The sequence below is a fragment of the Sceloporus undulatus genome, unplaced genomic scaffold, assembly GCF_019175285.1.
Source record: "Sceloporus undulatus isolate JIND9_A2432 ecotype Alabama unplaced genomic scaffold, SceUnd_v1.1 scaffold_307, whole genome shotgun sequence".
Lineage (NCBI taxonomy): Eukaryota > Metazoa > Chordata > Lepidosauria > Squamata > Phrynosomatidae > Sceloporus > Sceloporus undulatus.
This window is the reverse complement of record NW_024803228.1, coordinates 1-9,025: the sequence shown is the minus strand read 5'-3', so window position 1 is coordinate 9,025 and position 9,025 is coordinate 1. Positions and strand designations below refer to the sequence as shown.

Genomic DNA, 9,025 nt, shown 5'->3' with positions numbered 1-9,025 from the left:
GAAACAACTTTCTCGCTTCTGTCATTAGAATGTAGGCACTCACAGATATATTGCCTGTGAGTCTCAGTATGCGTTTCTGGTGTACCCACATTACATCTGTGTTCATGACTGAATTAATGCTACCACTGCTGCTTTCATTTTTTATTGTCTTTCTACTGACAAGGTTTTCTTGTTTTCTGCTGTATCTATCTCTGCTCCCAAATGTGTAATGCACATCCATACACAGTGATGGGGAATGCAATGGCTTGGGCGATTCTAACTTTAGTGCTCCATTGTATGACTTTACACTTTAGGATCTTGTTTAATTCCTTTATTGTTGCCTTATCCATTCCTAGTCTTCATACTTCTTGACTGCAGTCTCCATTCTGATCAATGTTTGATCCAAGGTATGAGAAATCTTTAACTAATTGGATTTCCTCATTGTCTAGGTTGAATTTATGTGGTCATTATTTTACTTTTCTTTATGTTCAGCAATAAGCCTACCTTTGAATTTTCTTCTTTGACTTTTCTTAGTAATTATTTCAAGTCTTTGATATTTTCCACTAGTAGTATGGTATGATCCATATATCATAGATTGTTGATGTTCCTTCCTCCTATTTTCATGCTTCTGAGTCTAAACCTGTTCCTATGATGTTATCTGGATACACCTTGAATATTTAGGGTGATAAAATACATCCTTGCCTGACCCCTTTGCCAATTGGAAACCATTCTGGCACTCCCAAGTCTTTAAGAGCTGACCATAGTTTTTCATGATCTACTCAATCAAAGGCTTTGCTACAATCAATAAAGCACATGCTAATTTTTTTCTGGAATTCCTTAGTGCACTCCATTAGCCAATGTATGTTTGCAATGTGCTCCCTAGTGCCTCTTTTTTTCTAGACCCCCGCTTGCCCCTCTGGGATGTCTCTCCCTATATATAACTGCAGTCTATGTTGCAGAATTTTAATCATAATTTTGTTTGATGGGTGATCAATGCTATGGTCCTGTCATTGCTGCAGTCTTTTGTGTCTCCTTTTTTGTGGATGGGGATATATAATAATAAATAAAATAAAATATATTTTTTTATTTTTATCCCGCTTTTTGCCAAGCAATCAAAGCAGCATACAATAGACTAAAATATATCCATATATACATAGTACCTCCCCCTTAAAACAAGATTAAACAGTATAAAACTAAAACTAACATTTTAAAATCCAAACAATAACCATGGCCAGAGTTTGATAAATAGGGAATAGGATATATGGTGAGACCTTCGTATCTGCATGGGATCCAATCTGGACCTCATCCCTCAGATACAAAAAAAACCCAGGATCTCAAGTCCCAATGGCAGTGCAACATGCGCACAGCATGGCAGAAGGCATGCACCACTGTTGGAAATCACAGAGCTGTTGGAAATCACAGAGCTTGCCATCCGCAGATGCTCAAATCTGAAGATGGCAAGCCTGCAGATGGTGATGCCCTGCTGCATACTGATAATTTTCAGTCTGTTGGCCACTGTTTTGTTTTCAGTATTTGTTGGCATATTTTAGTTAGCACTAGAGTTTATTCTGTCTGTGTAGATTGTAACCACTCATGCTACAGTTTTCCATGATGATGATCCCAATAAATGGAACTTCAAACCAAACCATCACTAACCCTTGGTTTGCCCACTATATCTCTCAGCAATGTTGCCTATATTATGAGACAACCCAGATTCTATATGTTATGTAGCATGTACTGTATATTGGTGCTGTTTTAATATGTAAGCCGCTTTAATTGCCTTGCTGCTAATTCAAGATTGACCTGCTTTTGGTACACATAGTTCTCCAGCACCACACTTTAAATACGTGGATTCTTTTCCTCTCTCAAAATTGCACATAGAAATGCAGCTGAATACCAAAAGTCAATTGCTGCATGCATCAGGATTATATGAAAAACCCTTGCTGAGTGTGTCTGTGAGGAAATTAGGCAGTGGATTAGTCTTCCAAAGTTGTTTAATCAAGTCTGAATTTATTTTAGCACAACATGAAGCATCCAAGAATCTCAGGTTTTTAAAAATTCTAATTGTTGGCATTTATGAATTTAAAAATAAATTTCAAAGGTCTTGGCAATGCCCCAAACATGTCATGAGATGATGCTGAGTAAGATTTCCATCATCCCACAACATTGGCTATCCTGGTGAGAGCTGATGGGAGTTGAAGAACAATAATGTCTAAAGGGAAAATATTGTGCACTAGTGCAGAGAGAGAGAGAGGAAGCAATACATCTTTTAAGGTGCAATTTACCAGAAAGCTTTAAACGCAACATATTAATGTGGAAAGCATTTTGCTGATGAAACATGATGTCTCATTTGCTGCAATTAACTCGTTTGCTGCAATTTCCGGAGGCAGGCTGTGATTTTAAAGAATCATCCAACTAGACCATAAGTTGAACATGAGTCAACAGTGCGATGCAGCAGCTAAAAAGGCCAATGCAATTCTAGGCTGCATCAATAGAAGTATAGTGTCTAGATCAAGGGAAGTAATAGTGCCGCTCTATTCTGCTCTGGTCAGGCCCCACTTGGAATACTGTGTCTGGTTCTGGGCACCACAATTAAAAAAGGACATTGAGAAACTGGAGCGTGTCCAAAGGAGGGTGACTAAAATGGTGAAGGGTCTGGAAACCATGCCCTATGAAGAACGCCTTAGGGAGCTTGGGATGTTTAGCCTGGAGAAGAGAAGGTTAAGAGGTGATATGATTGCCCTGTTTAAATACTTGAAGGGATGTCATATTGAGGAGGGAGCGAGCTTGTTTTCTGCCGCTCCAGAGACTTGGACCTGGAGCAATGGATGCAAGCTGCAGGAAAAGAGATTCCACCTCAACATTAGGAGGACCTTCCTGACAGTAAGGCCTGTTTGACAGTGGAACACACTCCTTCCTCAGAGTGTATTGGAGTCTCCTTCCTTAGAGGTCTTCAAACAGAGGCTGGATGGCCATCTGTCGGGGCTGCTTAGATTGTGATTTCCTGCATGGCAGATTGGGGTTGAGCTGAATGGCCCTTGCGGTCTCTTCCAACTCTACGATTCTATGATTCATCCTGTTCCTGGATTATCTTGGCAAGGTTTTCAGAATTGTCTGACACATAGCTTCTGCCTTGCCAAAGGTCTTCTGAAACTTTGGATATAGGATACAGTGACTATTTTCCATGATGTTCCAGGTGAGTCCACCTCCCTTCCCTCCTCTTATGACACCTTTCTTTTCTCTTCCTGCATTGTTAAGGGAATTCACATTTTATCTGCTGCACTTTGCAATGCTTTAGAAGGAGGAGCAGCCCAGGAGTTGTAATATCCATAAGATGCATGAGAAAGAAATAAGATTTAATAATCGCATCTTGATTTGGTTGGTACTTACTAGTACCACCTTTGTATAATGTTCCTATTTTTTTTAGTTATTCTGAACCATCTTGTTCATTTAACCTATAGTCTTTTAATAAACATTTATTATTAAAAACAAACAGATTTAAATTGTTGTGGTTGTCATCATCATCGTTGTCATTATTATCATTATTATTATCATTATTAGCCTGACTTTTTCCCAGATTGGTATTCAAAGTGGCTCATGACAATTAAAAAACATTGCCAAAAATCCACAAAATTCAAGTTTTTTTAAAAAAAAAGAATAATGGATGGATATTTATTTTTAATTTTTTTAAAAAAAATAATTTTAAAATTAATTTATTTTTAAAAATTAAATCAATTTTTTTGCATTTTTTATTAAACTTTATTTCACATTACATAATACATCATACATATTTGCCTCACAGCGTAGAATTATATTATCCCTTAATCCCTTCTATTCTTTACTCATAGATATTTAAATTCATTTAAGTTTCTTCCGACATACTTCTATTCCCATTAATAACCCGAATTCTCTATACATCTTTTCCTTCTCCATCTTCTTAACTTTGTCCTTTTTTCTTACAGTACATGCTTAAACCTATCACATACCAACATATTAGGCAAAATGTATTAAAAGCTTACAATCTATTATTAACAGTCTACGTATTCTTGATACTCAATATAATTTAAACTTTCAAATCAGTATGTCTAAGTTTGACGACATGTTTACCCCATTTTTCTGCCATATATCTCATAACTTTGTCCCAGCATATCCTCCATTTGGTATTATCCTCATTTTTCAATTTATATGATAATAAATCTATTTCCATCTTATCGTATATTTTTATACGCCATTCATTCAGATCTATTTCTTTGTTGCCTTTCCAGGATCTGGCAAAGGTTAATCTGGCTGCAGTTAACATGTAAAAAATAATTTTGCCAAACTTTGCTTCCACGTCATCATCCGGCACAAAAAGTAGCCATATTTCGGTCCTCAACTGTAACTTAATCCCCAAAATATTATGAACTTCAACCTGCATCTGTTTCCAATAGGCTTTTGCTTTGTCACAGGACCACCATCAATGATAAGAAGAGCCTATCTCTTTGTGGCATTTCCAGCAGCTTCTCTTTCCCGTCTCATAAAGTTTGGCTATTTTGTCTGGCGATAGGTGTCCCCTATATAAGATCTTGCAATAGTTCTCTTTTACGTATTGTGATAGGGAATATTTTAACCTTTTGTACCATGCTCTCTCCCATTGATCTAGTTCAATTACCCTTCCACAATTCTGTGCCCATTTGATCATGGCCTCTTTTATTACCTCATCCTCAGTATGCCATTCTAACAGCTTATTATATATTTTGGATAGTGTTTTCTGTTCTGATTGACATATAATTTCCTCCATTTCCGAATTGGACTTAGAGAAACCACATTCTTTTTTATCTATATGGTACTATCTGTAAAGAAACCAGCTTATTTTCCAGTTTTCTTCCTTTAATCTCTCGTACGTTTTAATTCCCCCCTTTTCATCAATTAAATCTCTATACTTTATCCAAATTCTTTCTCTTTTAGGATCAACATTGTATAATGCCACTTTGGTATTTTAGGAGAGATTATTTTCAAATACTGAAAATCGAGGCTCGGATGTCATGGTTATTGAAATTTCTGTCTGCTTCTAATTTATCGTAAATTAAATAACCATGACATCCGAACCTCATATCAGTATTTTCTATCTTTAGTAGTTTTCCATCTTGTAAAGTCAACCATACTGTGATCGCTGGAATAGCGGTATAGAAATAAAATATTATTATTATTATTATTATTATTATTATTATTATTTTAACCACATTATTACACTGGCTTCATAATACAGACTTAATTTAGGAAAGGCGAAACCAATTTTAAATTATTTTAATAAAAAATAATCATTTAAATTAAATTCAATTAGTTTTTAAATTAAAATTAAATATCCATCCATACCTACCATACAAACATACTCAAAGTGGCTCACAACAATTAAAAAAAAATCGCTAAAAATCCACAAAATTCAAAAGTTAAAAAACAATGGATGGATATTTAATTTTAATGTTAATTTTTAATTAATTTTAATTAATTTTTAATTAAATTAGTTTTTATGATTTTATAATTTTTTTAAAAAATAATTTACATTAATTAAATTTAATTAATTATCTAATTTTAATTAAATTTATTTAAATATTTTTTTAAAAATTAAAAATAATTAAATATCCATCCATACCTACCATTTCTTGAAACTGTCACAGTTTGCCTCTCATAATCCAAAAAGGATGCTTTGTGGGGGTTTGCCCACACCCATCATGGCGGCATGTACAACGTTGCCCACACCAATTATGGCCTCACTTCCGGTTCCCCCTTACTTTGCCCCAGATAAATATGGCCGCCGTTCACTCCTCAAGCGAAGAACTGACTTTGCCCTTTTCAAATATGGCCGCAACACTAAACGTCTCTTTTTACCATTATTAGAGCTTTTTCCATATATGATAGTGTCCCAAGTCATTTAATGGAAGCCGTGGGATGAGACGGGTAAAAGAAATAATTGTTATTATTATCTTTATTGGCTTAAAACAAGAATTGGACCATGCCTGAGGAGAGTGCCCTTACCCAAGATGGCGTCCCTCTATAGAGGCGAATGGGCATTTGCCCTCAACCAACATGGTAGAAACGGACCCACTCTCGCGTCGCTTTTCTCGTATGCGCATGCCCCGAGTTTGCGGCACGTGATGTGATCAAGACGGGACGATGGCGGCTCCTGCAGCAGCTGCCCGGCGAGCATGGAGCCAGACGGGGGTCTCAAGGCTGGGGCCCTTTATTGGGAGCCTCCACAGAGAGGTGGGTGCTGGAGGCGCCGGGGGAGATGGGAAATACTCTTCCTGTGATGTCAGCATCGCCAGGGGTCATGACCTTGCAGATGGGATGTCAGGAATTAGTGCCTTGGTCTTGCATTGATGGACTATCACAGGGTTTTCTGAGGCTGAGAGAGTGTGACTGCGTCCACACTTCAAATTAATGCAGTTTGACACCGCTTTAACTGCCATGGCTCAATGCTGTGGGATTCTGGGATCTGTAGTTTGGTGAGATGCTTTGCCTTCTCTGTTAGAGAGCTCAGGTGCTGCAGCAAACTACAAATCCCAGGGTTCCATGACAGTTAAAGCAACGTCAAAATGCATTAATTCTTCAGTGTGACTTGCCCAAAGCCGTCCATTGGGTTTCTGTCACCAAACAGAGATTCGAACCCTGCTCTCCAGAGTCGTAGTCCAGTGCTCATAAAGGCATAGGAGCATCCGACCTGCAGAAATAATGCAGTTTGACTCTGCTTTAACTGCCGTGGCTCCATGCTAAATAGCTCACAAAACTACAAATCCCAGAATTCCATAGCATTGAGCCATGGCAGCTAAAATGGTGTCAGACTGGATTATTTCTTCAGTATGGATGCAGCTATAGACCTCATAATCCCCAGCCATGATGTCTTAGAGGCTGATGGGTATTGTAGTCCGGTGGCTCTGGAGGGAAGTCTGTTATTAGACCAGGAACTTTTCTACCTTATAACATTGTAAGGATGCTGATTCTCACAATTGCTTTCCAGATCCACAAAACATCTCTCCCGGCTGCCTGGCTAAGAGTTAAAGCTCCCTTTTCCCCTCATCCGCATCCTCTGAATGGCTGCCACACTCTCCTGCTGAGGCCATCAATCCGGTGTCAAAGCACAGCGGCTGTTGCTGGTGCCCAGGTAAGAGATATATACAGTCGGCCCTCCACATTCTCACTTTGACTTTTGTCAAAGGTCCTCCAACAGGAATCTGCAGTCAAATTCTGGCAGATATTGACTGTAAAGTTTTTCTGAAGGACCTAAAGATTCCTAAGAGAGGTTTAAAAGGATGAGAGAGAGATAGTAGGATGTATTATGGACAGACAGGAACTTCTCTGTTAAATATATTAAGGAGTAGAAACGTATTGGGAAAATAGGTGTTAGATGATATATACATTTAGTGTAATGGGCATATAAAGATGTGTGTATATTTTAAGTTTTATAAATAATAAAATAATAAATGTATTTTATGTAAATACCAAGGATTTAACAACTGCAGACCAAAGCAAATGATAAAAATGTGCATTGATCACACTGATACAGTACTCTTATTTTTCTTTCTTTCTCTTCTCCAGGTCGTTCAGCCTGTTGTATCCCCACCTATAGAAACCTCTCTGGCCGCTGGAGATCTTGGCCAAGCTGTTCAGGAGCTAAGCTTAGCTGAGCTGGGCTTGGGCTCCCACACCCCGGTAGGCCTGATCCAGAACTTTTTGGAGAGCCTCCATGTGGACGTGGGGCTCCCTTGGTGGGGAGCCATTGTAGCAGGTGAGGAGAATCGGATGCAGCTTTTCCCTGGCAGAGAGGGCATTGTGGATAATCTGGCAGGGCCATTAACTCCATGGTGTTTATGGCCTTGGTACTGTGGCAGAGAACCAGTGTGGCGTAATGGTTTGAGCGCTGGACTATGACTCTGTAAGCCAGAGTTCGAATCCCAACATAGCTATGAACGCCAATGAGTGACCTTGGGCAAGTCATATGCTCTCAGCCTAAGGGGAAGGCAATGGAAAATCTCCTCTGAACCTCATGATATGGTGTCCTTAGGGTCACGGTAAGTAAGATACAACTTGAAGGCACGCAACACCAACAACTGTGAAGACTACAGACTCACTCCCTGCTCTCAAATTGATTCAGGGATGGAGGCCAATAAGAGGACCTTTACCCACGACCATGACTTAGATAGACCATAGATCCATTCATACGACACAGTTAGAATCATAGAATTGGAAGAGACACCAAGGGCCATCCAATCCAACCCATTCTGCCATGCAGGAAAACACAATCAAAGCACTCCCTACAGATGGTCATCCATTCTCCACTTTAAAATCTCCAAAGAAGGAAAGTCTGCCACACTCTTGACAGCTCTTACTATTGGGAAGTTTTTCCTAATGTTTAGGTACAGTCTCTTTAGATCATTTTGATTCCAGTTTCACTATCATGGCAACATCCTATGGAATCCTGGGATTTGCAGTTTAGGGGGGATTTTGGAGTATTTCAGGATGCTGGATAAGGGAGATTCAGCCTGTAGTATAGTGGTGGATATAGTAAGCAAAATGTTTGGACTCTTAATGATTACCACACTGCCTTTTGCATAAATTATTTATTCGGCTTTATTGTTAAGGAAAAAGCCACATGGGACATACAGTAAGTGAAATAAAAATTTGTATGTGAGAGTCAGAGTGACTCAGCAGAAGCCAATTGAGAACCACACAGGTGTGAATGGTAAGACAATTAACAAGTCCTGAATGCCAAGGACAAGAGTTGCAAAGTGGATAATTGGACACACCTGACAATTGTTAAGTGGTCAAGGCTGAGATGATGAAATCACTAATTGTGGGATGAACAAGGAGAACCAATGGGAATGATGTACACGCCTACTGGGTGGAAACAGACAACAGTAGGTGGTGCCATGATTTGGCTATAATAATGACTATAGATTCCAATGCATTTTGTGGGTTGTAGAGTGGATAGTAGTGGATTGTAGTAGTGGATTGTAGAGTGAGTTGAGTATTGTTTGGAGCTGTGTATATAGTAGAATAAAGTAGATCT

At 38.7% G+C, this 9,025-nt stretch overlaps 1 protein-coding gene across 1 annotated transcript; it reads left to right on the top strand.

Moving 5' to 3' along the window:
• Nucleotides 1–6,078: 6,078 nt before the first annotated feature.
• Nucleotides 6,079–7,861, top strand: LOC121917710 (mitochondrial inner membrane protein OXA1L-like; the record flags this gene model as incomplete). Its single annotated transcript, XM_042443834.1, has 3 exons — nt 6,079–6,222; nt 6,977–7,120; nt 7,555–7,861. Coding segments are annotated over exons 1-3 (541 nt in total), but the record flags the coding sequence as incomplete, so codon positions are not given.
• Between the last annotated feature and the right edge of the window lie 1,164 nt (nt 7,862–9,025).